Genomic DNA, 25,674 nt, shown 5'->3' with positions numbered 1-25,674 from the left:
ATGTCGGCGGGAGAGGCTGTCCTGCCGATATAGCTTCCGCCTTTCGTGGAGGTGGAGTAGTTATGCCAACAGGAGCACGCTCTTCTGTCGGCCTAGTGCATCTCCACCAGACGTGCTACAGCGGCATAGTAGTGTAGATATGCCCTTAGAAGCATCTAATCCTCTTCTGAGCCCTGCTACGCTCTTGCCCTCGATGGTATTTTGAGGCAGAGTTTTCCAGGAGTTAATTTTCCAAAATGTGTAACTATTTTCCTTTAGCGATTATGCATTTGTTGCTTTACAATGTCACTGAATGCCCTCAAGTTTTTGTGTTACAAGGAGGGATAAACAGAAGCATCCAGGTTAGCTTCTTTACCCCATATGTTTTACCCACCTTGCGTCCCCTTGTCGTCTTCTCTTAACAAAACCCAACCTTTCCTCACCTGCAAGTGACCCTTCTAATCATTTTCACTGTGTCTCTGGACCCCTTCTATTTTTGTTCTATCCATGGCAGACAGCTCAATGATATCCCCAAACTGATGCAAAGAACTCATCGAATTCCTCTGGAACACTGTTATCCTTCCTAATCCTTTCCTTCCCACTCATCCAGATGACGTACCAATTTTCTTGCACGCTTCCTCCTTCTGCCACAAGAAATTCACAAGTGCCTAGATCTGAATTCTGGACCTTCTAGCTCCAAAGCATCAGCAGCAACTTAAATTTGGCTTTCGAGCTGTATGGTCTTCGCTTTTTCTGAACTGGATTATCACTCTAGTGGGGGATTTTCTTGTTTTTTCCTTGTTTTTCCAATGGTTTGCATGCCGAGGGAGTGGGACTTAGTTTCCCTGGGTGTTACTGGTTTAACGAGGTGAGAGGAGAGGGAGTTTGTTGTTACAGAGGACCGGAAAGGGAACTTGGGACCCCAGCCAATGGCCTGGAGGACGGATACCTCAGCGACTGGTGACCTGATGACCTGGTGACCCGGAGGCCCAGCTCAGGAGTCGCAGACGGTTCTGGCCAGTGGGAGGACAATGGGCTGTAAAGAGAGGACCCCGATGAGAGGACCCTGGTGATCTAACCAGCGGTTCCAGCCAGAGGACAGAAGAGAGGAGAGGAGGCCCAGGCGACCCTGTTTACCTAGAGAGAAGACAATGGACAGAGGCGGGGCTTGGGGCCAGTGATATCAGATGCCCAGCTGGGAAGCAGGGGCTCTGGGCTAGGGATAGGGGGCAGGCAGAGCCCACCTGGAGGCAGGGGAGACTTGGATGTGCTGTGCTGAGGGAGGCCAGGCCTGAGGCCGAGAGTTTCCTGTGCTGTGTTCAACGCTCAATAACGCCTCCTGTTTTATGCTGGCTGAGAGTCGCTCCGGTCTAGAGAACAAGGTTGCATCAACCCCTTTGTGGGGTGGAGGCCCCAGGGGTCCAGAGCGAGTGGACTCCCTGAGGGGGCCCACGGCGAGAAACAGGTGTGCTAAGGCTCAGAGAGGTGCGGCTCCAGGAGGTGGAGGGGCCTAACCCCGAGAGAGAGTGGACTCCCGAGAAGGGCTGTCTCACTTAAAGGGGCACCCCCCACGGACCGCAGGGGGCCAAGAGTGGGCACGATCTGTGAGTCTGTGATATAAGGTCAGATCCAGAAGAAGGATTTTGCTTTTAAACTGTGCTAGGCTTTTCAACAAATCCATGGAATCCCTGGCTTTTTTCCTGCAGTTTTTGGAATAAGGTTAGCCCTGACATTTCTAACCTGTCACAACATTTTTCTGTCATGCCGCAGAAGTCCTCCTTTGTCTCGGGTTTACGGAGGCACTAGGCATTACGGCAGCAATGCACTGATGAGCCAGAGGCCCAGTCTACACTGAAGTTTTGCTGGATTAGTACATCAGTCAGGGGTGAGATGAGGTGGGATTTGTGACCAACATAGCTATGCTGGCAAGAGCCCTAATGCAGATGCAGTTATATTGGTAAAAGAGTCCATTTGCTGGGAGAAACTGCATTTCCACCATCATTGGCTTCCACTAAAACTATAATTATACTGGCAACCTTTTCTAGGGTAGATAAGGCCCAGAACTACAAGAGTGATAGAGAAGCAGAGATCCCATGGCCATTGCTCTGTGGGGCATAAAAATCAACACTCATTCTCAGCTTTTACAAGTATACACACCGTCCCTTTAACGCATTGAAGAGCCTGATGCCATCTGCAGGGCCACAGATCTGGATAACATCTTCCCTGGTTAGCTTCAGTAAGTCTGCACCTGGAATTTAAAACAACAAGGAGCCAATAGATCACCAGTGGGGAAAAGAGAGCAGGAATGGTTCATTTAAAGAAGATGGAGGTAAGTTTCATACAACGCATCACAGCAGAGTTTGCACAGACTACAATACTTCCAGCGATCGATACCTCCTCAGGAGGGAATGCAGCAGGAGCCTATTGAGGCGAGGAGCGAGCAGAGATGGGCTTTCATCACCAACCTGAGAAGTTCGTGAAGAGCCGGGAGAACGTGGAGAAGCGGTTTCGATGCAGCCATTGCTGGGCTTCCTGAGGCGTCGTCGTGGGCAGGAGGTTCTGCGGCACGGGAATAAAATGGTTACTTTTCCTTAGACTAGGTAACACACAAGCCACTTGCATTAAAACATTAGCACAGGTCAGCTAGATTACTACTGTAATATGGCAACGCCTAGGACCCCAAGGCATGGATCAAGGCCCTGTACAAACATAGAATGAAGATGGTCCTTATCCCAGAGAGCTTACAATTTCAGTATAACACTAGAGACAGCAGGTGAAATACAGATGGGGGGGGGGGGGGGGGGAAGAGAAGGCAGAAGCACAACAGTGAGATAATGCTGGTCAGCACACTTAGAGCAGAGGTCACAGAATGCCAGCTGCTCAACCACTGAGAGTTTTCACTCTAGATCTTCCTCAATGGCTCCTACTTGGAGAGAGAGGAAGTTATGGGCTTAACTTAGAAGTTACTTAGGGTATGTCTTCACTACCCGCCGGATCGGCGGGCAGCGATCGATCCAGCGGGGATCGATTTATCGTGTCTAGTCTAGACGCGATAAATCGACCCCCGAGCACTCTCCCGTCGACTTCTGTACTCCAGGGCCGCGAGGGGCACAGGCAGAGTCAATGGGGGAGCCGCAGCAGTCGATTCACCGCGGTGAAGACACCACAGTAAGTCGATCTAAGTACGTCGACTTCAGCTACGTTATTCACATAGCTGACGTTGCGTAACTTAGATTGATATTCCCCCCTCTCCCCCTAAGTGTAGACCAGGGGTTAGTGAGCTTCTTTGGCCTGTGTAATAGAGGTGAGACTGGATGATAATGGCCCCTTCTGGCATTAAAATGGTCTGTGAAATTTATTCTCAAGGGAAGCCTGTCCAGCCCAGAGACAGAGGTCTTGTCTACATGGGGAATCATTCTGGAATAGCTATTCCTGATTCACATCACATGTGGATGCTCTTATTCTGGAATCAGAGTGTTTTATTCCAAATTATCTGAAAGTGAATTAAATTAATTTGGAATAAGAGAGTGTCCACAGATGGCGTTAACCAGGAATAGTTAAACCGCTTTAAAGTCATACCCTACCTTATTCCGGATTAACTCTCATGTGTAGACAAGCCCAGAGACCCCATACTGCAGCATACCAGCAAGCTCCTGAACATAGACACCTAGAAACCCACAAACTTCCAACAGTAAATTTAGAAAATAGGATAAACACCATCCTTACCACAAGCATAAGATTTGAGGTGGGACTTACATCTGTGATCGGAGGAGGTGGCTCGGGCTGGTGGTTTGGAGAGCCATTTCTAGATTTTAAGAAAAAAAAACGTGGTTGGAATCTGCTCTTCCCCACCTCCCAGTCTGATGCCTCTATAATACACTGACAAAAGGTGTCACATATTCTATTGCGAATCATGATACGCAATGACCGGCACACAGTGTGTTCTAGAAAGTGGGCTCAGAAACCTGTAGGCATGACTGGTTGCAAGTAGCAACGTGACCATGTCAATATCATTGCCAGGGAAATGAAATACCCCGCAGAACAACGAACGGCACTATGAGTGAATTGATATGCCAGGGGAAGGCTGATGGCTGAACACAGACAGAACAGCTACACAAATGCACATTCAGTTCTCATTTCAGGGGCAAAGTTTGCTGTACATGTTAGTGATCAGAATGAGCAACTGTCTAGATCTCCAGGAGCTGCCAATTTGCTGCCATTAGCGCTTTTTAAATAGGATGCTCCAGCTGCTGGTTCTAAAATGCTAGGAAATCATTTAGGGTAAGGTCACCAGACAATTCAAATGTTTCCATCCCTCAGGGAAGTCAGAAGAGGATGACAGCCAGCCAAGGGGGGAGGGATAGCTCAGTGGTTTGAGCATTGGCCTGCTAAACCCAGGGTTGTCAGTTCAATCCTTGAGGGGGCCATTTAGGGCAAAAATCTGTCAGGGGATTGGTCCTGCTTTGAGCAGGGGATTGGACTAGATGACCTCCTGAGGTCCAGGGCCAGCGCAACCCATTAGGCGACTTAGGCGGTCGCCTAGGGTGCTACAATTTGGGGGGGCGGCGACTGCGGCAGTATTTTGACAGTGGGACCTTCCGCTGCCTGGGGGGGGGGGGGGTGGCATTTCAGGGCGGGACCTTCCGCCGCCTAGGGTGGCAGAAAAGCTGGCGGCGCTCCTGCTGAGGTCCCTTCCAACCCCGATATTCGATTCTATGATTCAAGCAGTTCTCACTGCCCACACTTACCCCTCACCAATGGAAAAGCTGCTGTGGGAGCTGTTAAAGCCAGGAGATGGTGCATTGTTGACGTAAGTGATCTCTGGCCACGGAGAACACTAAAAATGAAAACCCAATAGTGAGATCCCCAGGATTGTTTTCACCTTTTACAAACTGGTTTCTCTAGATTTAGCTTTAAGCTGGCTTCTATGAACTAGGGCAAAATTGTTACCTGCTCCGTTTAATGTAGACTACAGAGTAAACCTGCTTTTGCAGAAAACTGCTAAAGAGCTGGTTTACTGCTCCATTACAATTTACAGGGGTAGTACAGACCCTGTGAAACACTGGGCCGTCTTCAAACTAGAATATTCAAAACAGTGAGCTCTTGGATTGGAGTCACATCTCCTGGGCATTGTGTGTGTTTGCTTAATAGCCTCCCACTGTGCCAGCTGCAGAGCGTGCACACACATCAAGCAGCCTGTTACTGAATTTAGAAATTGAGGAGTACCCCAGAATTTACTCTAACCAGATCAAATACTCAAACTGTTCTACTTCCCAAGGGATAGAGAGTCAGTTTAGCACGGCGGTCCAAAGAATGAGATAGCTGCCTCTCATTGATAGGCTAACAATTCTCACCCTATCTAGCTATTTATCACACCCACCACCTAGCTTAACAGTTTAATGACCCTTCAATTAGGCCTGGCGGTGGAGGAGGTGGAATGACATTGTCACCCCCAACCAAGCTGATTTGCTAAGACACAGATTCCAGTAGCCAAATGCACCTCCAAGATGTCTTACCTCCGTGAGTATTGTGGTCTCATAGGAAGGCTGGTATTTCTCCTTCTCATGAGGAGTTCGCTTCTCCATTTTCTCTCTGTCCGTCTTCTGTTTTCGATCTGCTCCTTTGGGCTGGAAGTCCAACATTTTTGTTAGATCACAAATGCCTGGCATCTTGGAAGGGAGTTAGCCAAATGCAGGAAGAGAGCTAGATTCACACTGGCTGCACAAAGAGACAGACGGAGACTAGAACAGAATAGAAAAGCTGACAGAGAGCTGGGGAACCTTTCAAGTTATTGAGTTGGGGGACAGATTCCAAACTGCTGCCTTAGGGGAAGGTAGCCCGGCAGGTATGGGCAGAGAATAATGCGCTCTCTGTGACAGATCTTCATATTACTAGCTGTTCTCCCTACTAACCCGATCTGCCCTCCCCCAGGACAGATTTCAAAACATCTGAACTAGAAAGTGAAAAAAATCTTTCAGAAAGGAATTAGGCACAGACCAGGATGCTATGCCATGCCAATGAGCTCTAACAGGGCAAAGACATGGGTGGGTGTGGCTGCAGATCTGTTCTGGTTTAAGTCTGTTGCAGCATAAGGGAAAGAGCCCTGGATGGTGAATCAGACCACCTAGATTTTATTCCGAGCTCTGCCACTGGCCTGCTGGGTGACATTGGGCAAGTCACTTCACCGCCCTATACCTCAGTTTCCCCCATCTATAAAATGGGATAATGGAACTGACCTCCTTTGTAAAGTGTGCTAAGACCTGATGAAAAGCACTAAAGAGCTAAGGATTACGATTTAGGGCTTCACCTATTGCTTTAGGAGACTAGTAAGATTCCCCAATTCCCTTCTACCTCACCTCTGGAGAGATTTAAAGCTAGACTTGCAATTATTATAGAGAATAATTCTGTGCTGGCTTCTTGGCATAGACTAGCTGACAATGATCAGGGAAGGGAGCTGGAGAATTGGGTTCTTCATGCTAACAGCCAGAGTACTTTTTCCAAACACTCCAGTATTTCGTAGGGGTGCTGGTATAAGCACAGTATCAGCAGTGAACTGAAAGGGTCACCAAGTTCTTTTGGCTACAAAGCTCTTCCCTGCAACATTTCACAGAGTGTTTCAGTTCATCTCTTTTTCCATGTTTGCTTTAATCCTTCAAATAACTCGTTTTATTGCACCTCCCGCACTTTGTGAAATTCCTTGCTAGATTTTCATCTGCGTAAACAGGTTAGCAGCATGCACGCAAACCCCCACACACCCTTTCACAGCTCAGTGTAAGTTGTTAGACAACATAGCTCAAGCTGTGTGCAAATGAAGGCTGGAATTCCCGTTCAGGATTCTGAAGACACTTTGGAGGTTCTTTAATGGGCTTCCCAGGACTATGGCTCTCAGGCCGTTTCTGCATTAGAGAAATTTGTTCTGGCCCAACGACACCAATATAGTTGCACTGAGGCAAACCCCTAATGTAGACTGCAAGAGTAAGCTGCACAGGTGTAAACCCTGCTGCAGGTCTACACAAAGGGCAGGTCTACGCTTAAAAGCACTTAAGTGAAGATGCTCCTAAGCCAGCAGGAGAGCTTCTCCTGTCGGCAGAGTTAATCCACCTCCACGAGAGGCGGTAGCTATGTCCCGTCAACATAACGCTCTCTAGACCGGGGGTTATGTTGGTAGAAGTATGTTGCTACCCCTGAGCGACATAGTTATACTGATATAAGTCTGTAGTGTAGACCTGGCCGGACGATGTAATTACAATGGTACCAGATTCCTTAACGCAGGCATAGCATCAATGGAGTGCCATGCTTTCCCTCAAAACTGCGGATCTGAAATGCAGAGCTGGAGTTTCTTTCCTGCCCAAGTGTTAAGCCTGCAGAGTAGCTTCCCCTCCCTGGCTTAGAAACAGCGACGAGAGCAACGAGGCCCTTTAAAGAGGATATCAGCTGCTTTGAAACAGAACCTGCGTCCCTGCTCTGCCCCATATTTCAGTCTGGGTCTGCGTCAGGCGTCTCTGCAAAGGTTTGGGAAGACGACCCAAACTCCACACGGGGAAAGACCTGATAAAAGCCCTCACAAGCCACTTTCAAAACACAGCCACACTCATCTTCTACTCCCACTGTCCTACAATTGATATTACCCCTGTGGGTAAGAATGTCCTGAGAATCTCCTGCAGTGAAAGGATCGCACACCAATTTACCCCAGGCACTGATGTTATCTGCAGCCCCAACAGTGCTTGTGCGACAGGTGCAGTGGCTGTATCTAGTGAGCAGATCAACCTGATTCCATGTAGTCAGGAATCCCTGCCAAGCTCTCAACCACTGGTGGAGTTCAAAAGAGTTTCCTGTGATCTCAGTCACCCATCAGCTCTTGAGAGGGAAGGGTTATTTACACTTCAAAATGGGAGCAGCTACTTCCACCAGCAACCCAAACAGAGCATATAAAGATTGCTTGTAGGATAAACAGCTAGAAGCCTTTTCACACAGGCAGTAAGAGTGCGTGCATCAAGTGCATGAAGATCATGAATCATTGTGACTCTAGATGGAGATGTCCCCAAACCTACCTACCAGCCAACCCTTCTGCAAAGGGTTTATGCCTCTGTCCTAACATGTACCGGCTTGAAGCCTGGTAAGCAGGACTTTACTTCTGAATAGCTGAGTGGTTCTTCCTCTGGTTTCAAAGGGAATTTGGTATTTTTTGCATCTGTTACCATGTTTCCCGGTGTTAGAAACAGAAGCTATGCAGAAGTTCAGAGTCAACAGCTTTGCAATCCTGCTCTTGAGAGCGAGCTGGCCTATAGGCTGTCATATCACAGCTCAGGATGCTAGGGGTTACATTTACTTTATTTATTTGTACTAAAGTAGCACCCAGAAGACCCAACAGAGATCAAGGTCCCATTGTGCTGGGCGTTGTACCAAAGCATAGGCCACGTCTATACGTATAGTGCATGCGTGTGGTGAAGACGTGCTATGCCGCTGGGAGGGAGCTGTCCGGTCAGCATTAAAAAAAACCCACCTCCGTGAGTGGCATAAGCTATATGCTTATGAGTGTCTCTCGCTGACATAGCGCTGTGCAACAAAAGCTTATGTTGGTGTAACGTATGTTGCTCAGGAGGTTGGAATATTCACACCGCTGAGAGACATACGTTTTGCAAACACAGGCTGTAGTGTACACGTAGCCTAAGAAACAGGCCCTGCCCTGAAGAGCTCACAATCTAAACAGACAAGAGGTAGGAGGAGAAACAAGCACAGAGAGGAGAAGTGACTTACTTAAAAGCACACAGCAAGTTAGTGGCAGGGTTGGGCTCAGAACCTCTGTTCTCCTGTCTTTGGTGCAACACCCTAGCCACTAGACCAAGCTATTCTGACAGCTCTCTGTGCTGGGCTTCCCTTTGGAGCTGGAGAGGAGCCAGGGAAGTTGTCTGGGGTTTTACATTATTATGGGGGAGTGAAGATTCGCTAAGACGGTGTCACTTGTCCCAAACATCCTGGGGGTGCCATAGGCCATCTATTCCAGACCCAAGCAGTTCTGCTGGCAAGCAGCCTTTCCTCTAGGGCTATCCCTAGGCTCTGATGTTTTACCTACTCCTCTTACCACCACCCACAAAAGCTAAGGACAGATCAGATCGTCACACCCAGGGCTTATGTTGACATTAAGCCTCTGATCCGACCCTTAACTCGTATTACATTCACACATTTCACTCATGCCTGCACTAACCCAGGGGCTAGAGAGGGACTAGATTTATGACTTTTATTTTAAAAGCACCTATCCCACAATAACTAGAAGCTAAAAGAGAGAAAACTGCCCAAGGCCAAGATATGGAGCCCTAGGAGAGCACAGGCAAAATCCACCTGGATGACATTACGTTACTCCCAGCCTATGAGTTTTGCTGCCTATATAAAAGGTACACCTCTACCCCCTTAGAACGCTGTCCTCAGGAGCCAAAAAATCTTACCGCGTTATATCGAACTTGCTTTGATCCGCTGGAGTGCGCAGCCCCCCCCAGAGCACTGCTTTACCGCATATCAGGGTAGAGGTGTATTTATAGAGTGCCAGTCATGACAGGCAAGGAGCTACTTCTGTGGCATACAAAGGCAAGGCCCTGTCCCTGCAGTTCATTGAGGCAGCAGAGTCAATTGGGGAGCAGACCCCAACTGTTTCACATGGGGGGCGTTTGTGTCTGGTTCTAGTTCTTTAGCAGGATGTGCCCACAGCGCACATGGTACCTTGAAGACTTTAATCTGGCAGCTGGCAGAATGCAAGTGCTCAGTGTACTCCCCATTCTCGTTCTCTTTAAAGGTGTCGATCTGGACTCGGAAGGGCACTCCCTTTTCGCCGCCATGTTTCCTCATGGTGAACTCCGTGCTGATACAGTGCACCTGAAAAGAGTCACCCAAGGAGGGGCATCATTAGTAGAGCTCTAACTTTGCGGAACATGAACATGCCCGGTTAACATTCAAGGCAAAATGTTGCCCCTGAAGTCTCACACTCAGCTGGACACATGCTCCTGGGCACCATCCCAGTGAGATGCGTGCACTGCCGGGCTGAGATGGAAATGCATCGGATAGCATGAACATTAAGGAATTAAAGAGACACCAGCAGAAGTATGTGTGTGTGGGGGGTGTAATTCACTTTCTGCCTACAAGATTTCCAACCTACTATTGTTACAAATGACGCCCCAAGGTCATTAAAACAAAGCAGTTTGCAAACCCCACCCACACTTTTTCCAGTTTATTCCTTCTAGGCCCAAAGGACCAGATTTTCAAAGATATTTAGGCACCCAGTGGAATTTTCAAAGTGGCTAAGCAAGTTAAGTATCAAAGGGGTAGCCGTGTTTGCTGCTTTTACAGATCCAGACTAAGAGTCCTGTGGCACCTTATAGACTAACAGACGTATACGTCTGTTAGTCTATAAGGTGCCACAGGACTCTTTGCTGCCTAAGCAAGTTAGGCACTCGAGTCCTATCAATTTCAATAGGAATTGGGCAACTAGCTAGCTTACGTGCTTTCAAAAGTCCCACTAGGTGCCTAAATACCCTTGACAAGTTGGCCCAAATGCATGGGTCATTTCACTGTTTTATAGCTAGTCAGAGGCACTTCCTATTTCATACGGTAACAAGACAATGCCACCCGGCAGACAATGCCACCCGACCGATAGATCGATCACTACCCGCCGATCCGGGTACCCTGAGTATTGACCCAGGAAAGAGCCCCTTTTCCTAGGACAGCTTCTCCCCTTTCCCTGGGTTGCTGCAAAGGAGCAGCAGGAGCTGGATGTTCCCGGCAACTCCGGTCTTACCTGGATGAACACTGAAGTCCTCTTTGAAGGATCCCAGAGAAACTCCACTGTATTTAGTTGTGTTGGATTTGCCCTGGGGTCAATTATACCCACAGACATCGGGATATCTGTGGAAGCAGAAGACACACTTGGAGGGCAAGCACGAGGCAGAAAGTGGGGGAGGGATAGCTCAGTGGTTTGAGCATTGGCCTGCTAAACCCAGGGTTGTGAGTTCAATCCTTGAGGGGGCCACCACTTAGGGATCTGGGGCAAAAATCAGTACTTGGTCCTGCTAGTGAAGGCAGGGGGCTGGACTCGATAGAACTGGAAGGGACCCTGAAGTGTTATGAGATAGGTATATCTCCATATATTTTATACGTGTCCCTGACCCTCTGGATATATGAGCACAGGTACAGAGACAGAGGCATCGTCTCTATTTCACTTGCCCTGCAGGAACCAGAGCGGAGTGAATTTCTTGAGGCAGTTCAGTGTGCAAGAAATCAAGGGACCGAGGAGGTTGGCCAGAGCTCCACATAGTTCAGGCAGATGCTGTGCAAGCTTCCCCACTTCCAGCCTCCTAGACTGCCACGTAGTGCTGGCAAGGGAGACAGAGAGCAATATGGAGGCCACAGCTAGGTGAAGATGTGTCTTACAGTAGTGTGAAGAGTTCTGTTGCCCAGGGGACATGGAACAAGGGATACTGAATGTTTTTACACCCTTTAATATCTACAATGATGAGTTAGTCGCTTTTTTTCCGGAAGGGCTAAGGGCGGGGAGGTCGTATTCAAAACAGAACTGCCAGCTAAAGTCATGAGTCAGTACTAAACGCAATCATTTACCCTCTATTTTATGAGCAGCAAAGCATTATTATTCCCTCTTCTTGCCTATAAAAATAATTCTTGGGTTACCTGAGAGCACAGAAGCTGTTTGGATCAGTGGGAATTGCATCAGTTAAGACAAACTACATGCAAATCTGTTCTCCATGCCCTATCCAGGCTACTGCAGACACTCACCTATATCCAATATCCTGTCCCCAGGCCTGTTCCACCTCCAGCCCTCAAGCTGCTGATGCTCTGTATATTGCAGCCGCCGGTCATGAAACACCACTCGAAATATACTCTAGAGGGAACAATCATAGAATATCAGGGTTGGAAGGGACCTCAGGAGGTCATCTAGTCCAACCCCCTGCTCAAAGCATCTAGTCCAACCCCCAGCTCAAAGCACCGTGTGTCCGGTCCTGCAACCACCACTAAGCAGCTCAACATCCCTCAGGCAGTGGGGGTTTCCCTGCGTCACCAGCTCAGTGAAAGAGCAGGGAGGGAGACTATGGGAGACCTAGAGCCATCCACAGAAACTGAAGGGGCAAAACAAAGAGTTAAACTAGGCCCTGTGGAGTGAGTGACAAGCCGCCAAGTCAGCATTTCCTCTTATCCCAGCTCTTCCCTATCAGGGTGTTTGTGGGGAATGGTCCAAAGATCCATCCAAAGATGGAATGAGGTGAAGCATTAGCTGTGGGGAAAAGGGGGTACTGTTGTACAATGCAAAGTTGTCCTTCACCTCTATACCCCTCAGGAGGGGTGTGTAACCGCCACATTTTCTTTTCTTGGCACTAGACTGTTGTATCTTAGCCTGGGCCTGAGATCCTCAAGCATTAACAGCAGATTCTCTGCCAAGGGGGGAGTGGAGTCTAGCTGGCTCGATTTTCCGTAGGGCTTTTGGTTCTGGTGGAGCCCTGGGGAGACCAGCTAAGCGCACACCTGCTGGGGAGCACCTTGTGCAGGTTGGTGGCATTGAGTGCCTGAAAGCACCTATTAATCCCTATGCCCAGAGGACCTTTCCGTGCAGACTGCCGGATGTTCTGCTGTGCTGGCAGGGCGCCCTGTGTGAGGATGGCTGTATAAAAAGGACATTCGCATTCTCGCTCACTTACTTTTACCAGTTTCCCATTTATCTCAGGCAGCTCCCCGATTTTCCTGTTATCCAGCATCCGGATCTCATACGACTGACCTAGGAAAGAGGCCTAACGACTGTTAGCTGCACATGGGTTTTGCTCTTCTTTGGCATTTAATTTGCCATCTAATACAAGAGCGACAGAAGTGGCGAGAAGTGTAAGTGATATGCTGATCAGGGAGTGGATGAACACTGGCCAAGGGAGAGGGACCTGTTGAGATGTTAGCTCCTGTCCTTCCTTGTGAACCAAGATGGAGCTTTTTAGGAATTGCCCAACTAACAAAGCTCATCTACTTGCAAACTAAGAATATGAGAAGAAACCCATTACATGTTGGCTTAATTGGGTTACCGGCAGCTATCCTGATCTTTCCAAAATCCCACCTATGGAGGTGACTGGAATTTATAGACTCAGACTGTAAGGTCAGAAGGGACCATCATGATCACCTGGTCTGACCACCTGCACATTGCAGGCCACAGAATCTCACTCACTCCTCCAAGAGAATACACGCGCTAAAGAATTTCCTAGTGTATGCCCAATAATATGCTTGCTCTAACTTACTTCCTCTTACAGCCAGTCACAAGAACATGTGCTGGCAGCCAGGTGAGCAAAGTCCTAGTAAGGAGAAAGGGGTATGCTCCTGAGGTAGGAAGTAGGATCAGGAGACGCATTTGTAGCACAATCTGCTTTAGGCTACGAAGATTGTCTATAATGCCTGTAAGATGTAGTGTACCTGTTGCTATAGACACTAACCGGTCCTATGCTAGCCTTGGTCTAAGAACTGCAAAGGTTAGCAGTAGGTTCTCTGCCAATCAGGCTGTGGGGTTTAGATGGCTCAATTTTCCTTAGGACTTTTGGTTCTGGTGGAACCTTGGGGAAACCAGCTAATCCCACACCTGCTGGGGTAGAGCGAAGTGAGGTGAAAAGGCTGGGAGCCTCGAAGCAGCTTGGGGTTTAGTACAAAGATGATTTACATTTGAAGGGTAAACATTCAAATAAATATATGTGACCCATGTAGCTGCCCTCCAGCAGCACAGAAAAGCCTCACCTTGATTGAGATAGGTGAGTGTTTCGTCATGGAGTTTCACTGCAGGGGATGTGGCTGCACACAGAACGTATTGAAAAGGCAGGATCTTGTTTTCGTTGTCGGGAGGCAAACTTGATTCTTCCTGTTTGAATATGGGCAGGGCTAGAACATCACTGCAACAGAGATTTGTCAATCAGGTTGGTTTCGGCTCCGACTGCACAGAGATGTCATTTTAATATTTCACTCCTCATGCCTCTCCCCCCCCCCCATCTAACACCCATCTTCAGGCTGCACAAAAAGGGCCTAAAGCAAGCAATTCCGAACAGCACCCAAAGACTGATTCTTGCAAGATTTTTTTATCATCCTCCCTGCACTTCTAAATACGATCATTCCCTGCTTCAAACATCATCAGTTTGTGGCTTAAACGCAGAGACATCCTCTTTAACAGCAGGCCTATTTTACTACCTTTATACCCCATGGCACACAAGCAACATTGCAGTGCATAATCTCCAAGTTGGGAAGATGGGTAAGTGAACAAAGACATTAATGTCATACTGCAAAATGATCAATCACCCCCCTTGACCCTCTGGAGCCATAGGTAACCACCTCCAAAACCGCAACATCCACCCCCAAGCAGCTATCCACAGCCCAAACTGGGTCTCCGATCGCACCAGCTTCTAGTGACTGGTTTGTTTTATAAGCCACGGTGCAGCTAATTTGGTAACACTGAGCTTGCATGAGCTTTGAGGAAGCAATCACTGGTAATGCCTCAGCATGCTGCTCCTTGAAAGGTCACTTTGTGCTGACCCGTTTAAAACAAGAACTATGTACATATATATACACACGTGTATATCAGGTTGGGCTGATTTAAATCACAGATTCCAATCATGATTCAAAATCAGCAACCAGGAAACCTTGATTTAAACCCATTTTAATCTTGTTTTGCATTTGTACTTTTTAATAACTTTCCTAAAGACAAACTGATTCTCATTGGTTGGTAACCATTACACTGTATTGATTTGCAACTAAATATAGCCTTCACACTATATTTGGTACTTTTTGCTAGCCAGAAAAATAACACAATCTATACACATTTATTAAGCACCTGTGTAGCGTAACATACCTTTAATTTAAATTTTGAAGTTTTTACATTTTTATTGCATTAGAAAACTGTGAATGGTGCATTTCTAATTTACCAGATGATTAGTGTCTAGCTGCATTTAAATGGAAATTAAAATTTTGTTTTGGAGCATTTTTAACTGAACTCTAAACTTGTTTTTATTAATTAAATAAGACTACTTTAAATGTGCTGGATAGGCAAGAAAACGTTTTATCAAAATATGTTTTGCATTTAAAACAAACTGATTTATTAAACAAAATAAGTACTATCTGTAGTTAGTGAACTGAATTGTTTCCAATCACTATGTCTTTTAAGATCTTAGAACTAGTAGATCTCATCCTTTCACATCTTGTTTCTATTCATAGATTGGAAGAGGAAAACAAGTTTCCCTGTTTTTTCAACTCCCAGTTGGCTTCTCAACCAAAAATAAACTAGTCATTGAACTGAACTAGCTGAATAATCTGAAGGGAAGAAAATACTCTCTCTGTACCTGCAGAAGAGGCCACTGCTGCCTACAGCTGGTTTAGCACTCAAACTGCCACCAGGTCAGTGAAACTTCAAACCTTCAGCACCAAACACGTACTGCTTGAATATAATTTGAATAATTAATAGACTGTAGTACATTTAAGGCTTGAATACAGCTTGCCAATTTCAATTTTAAATAGGTTTACTTTTAAAAAGAAAAAAAGTGTATTTAAACTTTAAAAAGATTTTTTTTTAAATAACTGATTTTTTTTATCCATCCTGATTTTTTATTTTAAAACATATAACATGCATGCAAAAGGCACGTCCTATAGCAAACCATTAACCTTCAAGGAAGCGACCTACGTCATAGCTCCAGCATCAACTTTGCCCTTCCATTAGCTCAAAAAGTTAGATAAATTCTTGCTTCTATGTTCAGCTCTGTGCATACTGATAGCTGTCTCCATCTGACAGGGGTGGGAGGGATGGGAGAGGCAGGGATGATTCACCTTGCCTTTCCCTCAGGGCCCGGCTTCTGATCCCTCTCTGCCCCTTGGGCTGCTGACACCTAACCTGTCCCTCATTGGGAGACCCGAGTAAAGTCAATCCCTTTCAAATTCAGACCCATTACTGCTATGTTCAAACAACGGAACAGCCAACAAGAGCTATGGTAACATGAATACAACCCCTAGAATGTGCTCCTTGGAGCAGGGACCACGCCTTCGTCTGGGTTTGTGCAGCGCCTAGCACAAGGCCCCAATCTACATCTACTGGGAGCACTAAACAATGGGGGGAGGGATAGCTCAATGGTTTGAGCATTGGCCTGCTAAACCCAGGGTTGTGAGTTCAATCCTTGAGGGGGCCACTTAGGGATCTAGGGCAAAATCAGTACTTGGTCCTGCTAGTGAAGGTAGGGGGCTGGACTTGATAACCTTTCAGGGTCCCTTCCAGTTCTAGGAGCTAGGTAAATGCTGCACAACAAATCACCAACCCATCTTTGCCAACTAACCAGCCATGTGAGTGAATGGTACCATCATGCTTTTGGGAGCTTTGGGCATTTTGTAGAGTCCTGCACAGATATAAAGAAGATGTCTGCAGATTTGCAGGACTCTAGGCATTTGAACTCCTACATCCAGGTAAGCAAGCATGTCTAGGAGTCACCAGAAGAGAAAATTCTCCCACCGAGCTGCCATGGAGATGGAGTAGCTTCTTTGGAATCGATGATGGCAACCCAACCAGATATCCCTTCTGGACAGATAACGGGCAGATTTTTCACAGTGACGATAATCAAACTTTGGAACAAATTACCAAGGGTTGTGGTGGATTCTCCATCACAAGAAATTTCAAAAATCAAGAATTGATGTTTTTTCTGAGAGAGATGCTTTGGTTCAAGCACAGCTATTGAACCTGAAGCAGGAATTAATTTACAGAGAAGGCCTATGGTGGTTTGTGTTACACAGGTGGCCAGACTAGACCAACACAACAGTTCCTTTTGACCTTAAAAAAGAACAAAAACAAGCCTGCAGCACCTTCCATTAGCTGTGACATTTCTCGGCACCCTTAACTCTGGTAGAGAAGATTTAAACTCCTATTAGTAGAAATTACGAGTAAATCATTATTAGATCATCTATTTCTACACCTCGGTTGTCATTGGCTGTTTACAAATGTGGTTTGCCTCAGATGCCACTGCGAGGGGATGGGTCATTGGAGGGTCTAAAGCAACATGCTCTAGTGACCTTTTCCAACAGTCCCACAACATACCATGATCTGGGTACACACTGACCTGTCAGATTTACAATAAGCCAGGGATGGAATGGAAGGCACTGGGTCGCAGCGGCTCTGGTCAGCACCGCCGACTGGGCCATTGAAAGTCCCGTCGGCAGTGCTGCCCGGCTAACGCAGGCTAGTCCTTACCTGTTCTGACACCGCGCTGCGCCCTGGAAGTGGCCAGCAGCAGGTCCGGATCCTGGGGGGGAGGGGGAGGCACGGGGCTCCGCGCATTGCCCCCGCCCCAAACACTGGCTCCACATGGCCAATGGGAGCTGGGGGGGGGGGGAAGGGGGGGGAGAGAGAAAAGCAGTGCCTGCGGCGAGAGCAGTGCAGCACCATTTGTGAACCTCTGCCTAGGAGATGGACCTGCTGCTGTCCACGGTGCCAGGACCCCTGCTGTGTCATTGACTGGGAGCCGCCCGAGGTAAGCCTGCACCCCAACCCCCTGCCCCAGCCCTGAGCCCCCCCCAAACCCAGAGCTGCCTCCTGCACCCCAAACCCCTCATCCCCAGCCCCACCCCAGAGCCTGCATCCCCAGCCTAGAGCCCTGCCCCCCTCCCACACCCCAACCCCCTGGCCCAACCCAGAGTCCCCTCCCACACCTTGAACCCCTCATTCCTGGCCCCAACCTGCAGCCCTCACCCCAACCCTCTGCCCCAGCCCTGAGCTCCTCCCACCCCCTAAACCCTTCATCCCCAGCTCCGTTGGGTCGCAGGCATCAACTATTTTCTTCAACTGGGTCACCAGAAAAAAAGTTTGAAAACCACTGCCCTAAGGTGTATGTATCACTTTAACTGCAGCAGCGTATGTGCCCCTAGCAGAGATGGAGTTATCCTGCTATCAAAGTGCTGGTAAACTGGTATAGCTTATTCCCTTTCCCATATGGGAATAAGTTATATTGGTAAAACTGCATTCACACTACGGGTTGCACTGGTAGAATTATCAGTTGGGGGGGGGGGAGGAGAGGGGAAGGGGAAATACACCCTTAATGGAAAGAGTTCTACCACTACAAAAAACTGGTGTGTAAACCAGGCTTTAAGCACTTCTAGAAAATCCCAGCGGACGTCTCTAAAAGTCTCTCAGACTTCATCAGCTGTCAATAGCACCGACAGGAGGGACGCTCTGGAGACCAGCGTTCAGAATTTGATACAGCGCTCGGTTGGAGAAGCCTGACAATTCTTTACAAAACACGTGGCTGTTACTGACACGCGCACACACAAATCATGATGCCTTCGAGGTGGAGAGCGCTGAAGTGCAGCTAGAATAGTGGAACTTTTTTTTTTTTTTTTTAATGAAAAGACGCTTCCCCCTTCAGTCCAGTTCTGCCACTCAAACCCTCCACCAAACACCAGCTGCCCACCATGCAATACACTGGTATCTCCAGGAATAGCACCTTACAGAGGAGATACTGCAATCAAGGCAGCAGCTGCTCAAAGCCTGGTCTATATGGACTAGTCAACTAGCATAGCTGTTGCAGAATAAACTGTTCTGGAATAGTACCAAGTGGGGAATACTTTATTCTGGCGCGCAAAAAAAAAAAAAAAAAAGAGTCACGCATTCCACAATAGCTCTTCCAGAAAATTTCCTTGCATAGGCAGGGCTTAAGAAAGAATGTTCTATGGGTCAGACGAAGTCAAGCCTTACCAAACAATGAAAAAAGCAGAGCTTTTCTCACAAGACAGGGCGGTAGTGTTGCATAAACAGACAAACCCCTCACACCTAGCACTGGATGAGACAAGGGAATTTCAACTTGCTAGATTAGCAAAGTAACCAGAAACTACTTTGCGCCAAGGGGAAGATTGGATGGAATGTGAGGCCTTAGTCAGACTAAGGTCACCGATACCATTACAAACATAGGGGGGGAAAAACAGTCTAGACAGTTCAGAGCAAACACACATACAGTCCATTTCCTGGTTAAGCAAAGTATTTCAGGTATTAAAATATATGTCACATTCACACAGACAACAAACTTGGGGGTGAGAGTTTTTCCAGTGTAAAAATCTTGGATGGATTGCCCTTATTACATATTACAGAAATGCCTAGCTACCCAACCAAGGTCAAGGCCCCCATTGTACTAGGCATTGTATAAACACATAATAAGACACAAAAAACAACAAGTAGCACGGTGGCACCTTAAAGACTAACAGATTTATTTGGGCATAAACTTTTGTGGGTAAAAAACCTCACTTCTTCAGATGCATGGAGTGAAAGTTACAGATGCAGGCATTATATCAGGCCTGCACAACATGCGGCCCGGGGGCCGCATGCAGCCCGCGTGGGCTCACTGTGCGGCCCGTGGGGGGGTGAGTAGGCAAGCGGCGGGTGAGGGAGGGGAACTGAGTAGGAGAGCGGGCGGGCAGTGGCGGGGAGTGAGTAGGCGAGCCGGGAGGGGGGTGGGGGGCTGAGGAGGCTAGCGGGAGGGCAGTGGCGGGGGGGGGGGCAGGTGAGCTGGTGGCGGGGGAGGGGGGCTGAGGAGGCGGGCAGTGGTGGGGGGTAAGTAGGCGAGCCGGGGGGGATGGGGGGCTGAGGAGGCGAGCGAGCGGGCAGTGGCGGGGGCTGAGGAGGCGAGCGGCGAATCGGTGGCTGACCTGTTCTACTGATCTGGTCTGGCTCCCATCCCCCCTCCCAGGGCCGGCTCCAGGCACCAGCAAAACAAGCAGGTGCTTGGGGAAGCACATTTCTTGGGGAAGCACATTTCTTGGGGTGGCATTCGGGCGCTGGCCATCATAGGCGCCGACTCCGGAGCATGGGGAAAAAGTGCCCCCACCGCCCCAGCTCGTCTCCGCTCCGCCTGCTCCACTGAGCGCGCCGCCGCCGCTTCTCCCCCCTCCCTCCCAGGCTTGCCGTGTATGAAACCGCTATTTCGCGCAGCAAGGCTGGGAGGGAGGAGAAGCCGAGCGGCGGGCATTCGGGGGAGGCGGCGGTGGTGGAGCGGTTCCTCTACCCCCCCGTTACTTCCTGCGCCCCCCCACCCTAGCTCACCGCTGCTCCGCTTCTCCGCCCTCCCTCGCCTGAGAGGGAGGGGGGAGAAGCGGAGTGGCAGCACGCCCGGGGGAGCATGCGGAGCGGAGGTGAGCTAGGGTGGGAGGTCGCGGGGGGCCCGCAGGAAGCAATGGGGGGGGGAAATGCGGCACGCCAGGGGAGGAGGCAGGGCTGGGGATTTGGGGAAGGGGTTCGGAAGGGGTGGAGTTGGGGCGGGGCCGGGGGCAGAGGGGCACAAAAAAAAAAGGGGGGGTGGCCAAAATTTTTTTTGCTTGGGGCGGCAAAAATCCTAGAGCCCACCCTGCCCTCTCCAAGGGTTGTAGCTGTCTGGAGGTGCCTGCCTTGCACGCCTTCCTCATTCACACCTCATTCATTCAGCAGGGCAATTGATTACAAAGCCGGGGTGGGGGAGATCTTATTTTACTTCTAGCAAAAAGACATTTTTTCTTTTACCTTAATTATACTACCTTAGGGGCCCGCTGTAACAAATTACCGAGGTTCAATGCTGCTGTTTCGGTGGGGCGGCGCTGGGGAAGGAGGGTTTGTTTCCGCGGGGCAGGTGGCGCTGGGGGTGTGTGTGTGTGTGTGTTTTGGAGGCGCTGGGGGGGTTGTTTCCGTGGGGCGGGCGGCGCTGGGGGGGGTGTTGTGTTTCAGGGGGGGCTGGGTGGCACTGGGGGGGGTTGGCAGCGCTCAGGGGGTTTCGGCCCTCAGCTGTTTTCTTTGGAGTAATATGGCCCTCGCCGCTTTACGAGTTGTGCAGGCCTGCATTATATAAATGACACATGAAGAGAAGGGAGTTACCTCACAAGTGGAGAACCAGTGTTGACAGGGCCAATTCAATCAGGGTGGATGTAGTCCACTCCCAATAATAGATGAGGAGGCGTCAATTCCAGGAGAGGCAAAGCTGCTTGTGTAATGAGACAGCCACTCCCAGTCCCTATTCCAGCCCAAATTAAAGGTGTTAAATTTGCAAATGAATTTTAGTTCTGCTGTAAGACAGTCCCTGCCCCAGAGAATTTACAATCTAAATAGACAAGACAGAGGTTGGGGTGGGACTGGGGGAAAACTGAGGCAGAAAGAAGGGCAGTGACTTGCTCAGGGTCACACAGTCAACATGAGAGCCAAGATGAAAACCAAGGTTGTCTCAGACCCACGCCAATGCCACACAGCTTCTCATCTGTAGAAGCCCCAGTCAGATGCACCTCTTCCTTTGAATTAAATTGTATTTAAGAGTTTCCAAAACTTTGCTTCCATGCAAATATTGAAACCTTGCAATGGCTCGCACGCTTTCCTTAAGCCTTAGGGGGATGGAACAGTTTTTACTATGTAATGCTTCTTTCCAGTTTGCCCAGCATGCTGTTGACCACAAACATGAAACACACACACCACCTCTTAGCACAGACAGCCTACCCTGGCTGGAGGAGGATTATGGTGGGCACAGACAAACCCCACATGAAGAGATTGCAGCTGAATGACACAAAGGTAGTGAAATCAAAATAAAGCCAAGGCAAAGCCCAGCCATTTGCATCTGTCTAGCTCAGCGTCCTCTATCTTGTCTCCAGTGCACTATGTGAATCTATCATCGGACACTACTGTAACTTTTGTCCAGTCTACAGTTCAAGAACGCCAGGATTTGTACCATAGGGAACAATCCTGCACTGGCAGGGAGACAGCTCGAATGATTTAAGTTACTGACATATTTGACAAGCCACGAACCTATGCAAGCCAAAGTGCCTTCTCCACTATAACATTACATTTGAGACAAGTGACAAAAATCTACGCACACAGCCATAGTTAAACCTCCTTTCGGTCTCCCAGTACATCTCCTCTTATCTCTGCGTCTCAGCTTGCAACCTCCTTGGGGCAGACTGTCTATTTGGTTCTCATGTTGCTGTAGCAGCCTCAGTCCCAGGATATTAGAGAGACAAGGTGGGTGAGGTAATATCTTTTGTTGGACCAACGTCTGTGGGTGAGAGAGACAAGCTTTCGAGCTTACACAGAGCTCTACTTGATTTGTTTCTTAGGCCTGGTCCACACTAACCCCCCACTTCGAACTAAGGTACGCAACTTCAGCTACGTTAATAATGTAGCTGAATTCGAAGTACCTTAGTTCGAACTTACCGCGGGTCCAGACGCGGCAGGCAGGCTCCCCCGTCAATGCCGCGTACTCCTCTCGCCGAGCTGGAGTACCGGCGTCGACGGTGAGCACTTCCGGGATCGATTTATTGCGTCTAGACAAGACGCGATACATCGATCCCAGAAGATCGATTGCTTACCGCCGGACCCGGAGGTAAGTGTAGACCTACCCTTATACAGCAATGAGCACGTCAGCTCTTAGAAATATCTACAGCCTTAGAGGGAAGTCATTGTACTTAACAGAACATAGGAGGTGTGGAGGCCACCAAGCTAGCCTGTTTTAAGTCGGGGCTTGGTAGATTTATTATTGGGATTATATGATGGCATTGCCTGCAATAAGCAGGGGACTCAACTCACTGACCCAGGAGGTTCCTTCCAGTCATATGTAACATTGTAACACCTTCTTGTCAACTGTTGGGAATGGGCCACATCCACCATGATTGAATTGGCCTCGTTAGCAATGACCCCCCCACTTGGTAAGGCGACTCCCATCTTTTCATGTGCTGCCTATTGAATTTTTCACTCCATGCATCTGATGAAGTGGGGTTTAGCCCATGAAAGCTTATGTCCAAATAAATTTGTTAGTCTCTAAGGTGCCACAAGGACTCCTCGTTGTTTTTGCTGATACAGACTAACACGGCTACCCCTCTGGAACATTGTACTTTTCAAAGAGTCTGAAGCCCAGATCCTCAAGGGTATTTTAGGCACCTAACTCCTACTGATTTCAATTGGAGTTAGGCACCTAAATCCCTCCGAGGATCTGGGCCTGAGAATTAAGTTACTTTTTTTAAAATAATGTCACCAATCCAACTTAACAGTCAGTGTTACTTATTATTAGTGGATCAGGAGACTTTGGGGACCACGGTATTGCCTTCAGGAGATAAGCTCTGATTGTTTTGAACCATCCTATCTCAGGTGTGGTCATCTGGCAGATTGTAAGATAGGAGACTTGAGTTTCACCCTGTGCCCTGTTGACAAAAATGGAGCCTGGAGAAGGAGTGAAGGAACATTGTGGCATACATTTCCATCATGCCTGACACACACAGATCGGTGTCTCAGCCCCAAAGCGGAGATTTTAACATCACTGCCGACCTTGGTTTGGAGAGGCTGAGAAATTTTCCACCACACGGGGAGTTCATTTTAAAACAGTTTAAAAGCACATTAAGTTTTGCTGAACACCCTTTTCAACTACTTTACTTTTCAACTACTTTAGGGGAACGTAGGGGGTGTGGGGAAGAAAGGCAGGGAAGGAAGGTTAAGTCAGACCCTTAAAGGTCAACATGTTTTTTTGCTGAACATTAAAAGTTTGCTGAGGGAGAACTGGACTAGTCAAACATTTACCATTTGGCCCCCCGAGCAAAGTTTTAACCCTTTCATTTCAGGAGATGAAATATTCATGGGCTCCCCTCCCCGCAAAACGCTGCAAAAGTAACCAGTCTCCATCTGATTCCATCGTTATCATAACAGGAAGTGGCTGCTTTTAAAGAGAAAAACCCAGGTAGAAGGCAAGTTGGGCAGTTGCTGGCTGCAGCCCAGCCACCCCTATAAGCACTGGCATCTTATCTTTATTTCTTTTAAATGCCCTGATTTCTATCATCCGTTCCACATGCATCACCATCCCTGCCTTCCACTAGATGTTCACATACTGGAGTGACAGGGGCCATGTAGCAATGTATATAGTTAGGGCCCTACCAAATTCACAGTCCATTTTGATCAATTTCACGGTCGTAGGATTTTTAAAATCGTTAATTTCATTATTTTAGCTATTTAAATCTGAAATTTCATGGTGTTGTAATTGTAGAGGTCCTGACCCAAAAAGGAGTTGGGGCGGGGTACGTCGCAAGGTTATTGTAGGGGGGGCTGTGGGACTGCCACCCTCACTCTGCACTTCTGATGGCAGGCGCTGCCTTCTGAGCTGGGGACCCGACCAACAGCCGCCACTCTCCGGCTGCCCAGCTCTCAAGGCAGCGCAGAAGAAAGGGTGGCAATACCGCAACCCCCTTAAAATAACCTTGCGACCTCCCTGCAACTCTCTTTTGGGTCAGGGCCCCCAATTTGAGAAATGCTGGTCTCCCCCGTGAAATGTGCGTAGTACAGGGTATAAGCACACAAAAGACCAGATTTCCGTTACACGTTTTTCATGGCCATGAATTTGGTAGGGCCCCATATATAGATTATGTATTTCTACTACAGCCCAACAGCTACAAACCCATCCCTTGGTGCCAAGAGTCAGCCCTACAGCATGAGACCCCAGAAGCTTGCAGCTCATTTAACCCCAAAAGATGACAATTTTAGTGAAGCAAATAATATTTAACGATGCCAATGAGCGGTGGAACTAACTTGAGCAAGTGCCTATTGGTTCATGGACTCACACTCCTAGTAAGTGCATCGGGGAGAACCGAAAACACCAGTAGACCATACATACTAACCCTCACATTGAAACAAAGTAGAAGTACAATGGAACGTGCTTGGTATCCCGAGCAAGCTGAGGGGATGGGGGAGCGGCACCAGGGAAAAATAGAGCCAGGAACATGCACAAGACATTACAGAAAATTCTTGGATTTTAGGGGATCTCCCACACCTAGTGTATATGAGAAACTTATGCCACCTCATCAACTGTCAGATATATTGCTGCAGCAGTCATCTGTCCCCAAACAACCAGCTAGACATACAAGGGAGATGACCTACACAGTTGCCTGGGTGCTGGAAACACAACATTGCTGCATCAAGGAACGTGCGAGTGAATTTATGCAATTGGGCATGTTACATAATCCCGTGAAACGACTTGGCTTGATGTTTCTCTGCAGAGCGGACAGATGAAGAACGAAACTTTGCTATAGACTAGGCATCCCATTAGCACACAGTGATGGCTATTTTTCCTGCAGAAAGATTCCCTGAGCTAGAATTCCCCTGGATGCAACCGTCCTATCTTGAGAACACCAGCCTTACCACTCCATAATGAAATAGCCAGTCATCACTGCATTAGAACAGGTGGCAAACACATCTGGAGTTCTATATAACAACTTGGAATTAACATCAGGTGAAGAGTCAGTAAAGCAGTTTGCTGTTACATCACAGACTGCTTTTCACAGCACCAAATATTTAGCCAGTCTATAATAGCTACGGATCCGATTTAACAGCTGACAAAGCTGTTAGGACCCCAGCTATTTGGGACCCTACTTAACCTGGAATCTGGATTTCTGTTAGAAATATTACACATTCCAATAGGTGATACACAGAGTCGGTTCTGGACCATTGTACTGCCATATTTGTAGAATTAGTCTAATCAAGCACAGAATTCCTACAGTTATACACTTGTTAACCAAGTGTAAAACAAGCAATATACTACTACCAAAGATAAGAGCTCTGTATAGGTTACAGAAGCACAGCTCATTCTGAGCCTTTGATTACTAACTGAACATACAGATAGGCATTCTGGTCCAGTGATCATACTGATATGGTTAACTGCATGGAGTTATCCGCAC

At 48.1% G+C, this 25,674-nt stretch overlaps 1 protein-coding gene across 1 annotated transcript in view; it reads right to left on the bottom strand.

Annotated features, from left to right (window-relative positions):
• TFCP2 (transcription factor CP2) overlaps positions 1-25,674 on the bottom strand; it is a 39,172-nt gene that overhangs the window by 4,509 nt on the left and 8,989 nt on the right. Inside the window, exons 2-11 of the mRNA XM_065419309.1 lie at positions 13,741-13,892; positions 12,675-12,751; positions 11,758-11,863; positions 10,766-10,872; positions 9,694-9,846; positions 5,496-5,606; positions 4,728-4,816; positions 3,706-3,784; positions 2,445-2,538; positions 2,137-2,227 (exon numbers count right to left, since the gene is read on the bottom strand). Coding sequence (XP_065275381.1) covers positions 2,137-2,227; positions 2,445-2,538; positions 3,706-3,784; positions 4,728-4,816; positions 5,496-5,606; positions 9,694-9,846; positions 10,766-10,872; positions 11,758-11,863; positions 12,675-12,751; positions 13,741-13,892 — 1,059 coding nt within the window. The remainder of the gene's footprint in view (positions 1-2,136; positions 2,228-2,444; positions 2,539-3,705; positions 3,785-4,727; positions 4,817-5,495; positions 5,607-9,693; positions 9,847-10,765; positions 10,873-11,757; positions 11,864-12,674; positions 12,752-13,740; positions 13,893-25,674) is intronic.

The sequence above is a fragment of the Emys orbicularis genome, chromosome 19 (genome assembly GCF_028017835.1).
Source record: "Emys orbicularis isolate rEmyOrb1 chromosome 19, rEmyOrb1.hap1, whole genome shotgun sequence".
NCBI classification, from domain to species: Eukaryota; Metazoa; Chordata; order Testudines; family Emydidae; genus Emys; species Emys orbicularis.
The sequence above is the reverse complement of the archived record's forward strand: the minus strand, read 5'-3'. Positions and strand labels throughout refer to the sequence as shown.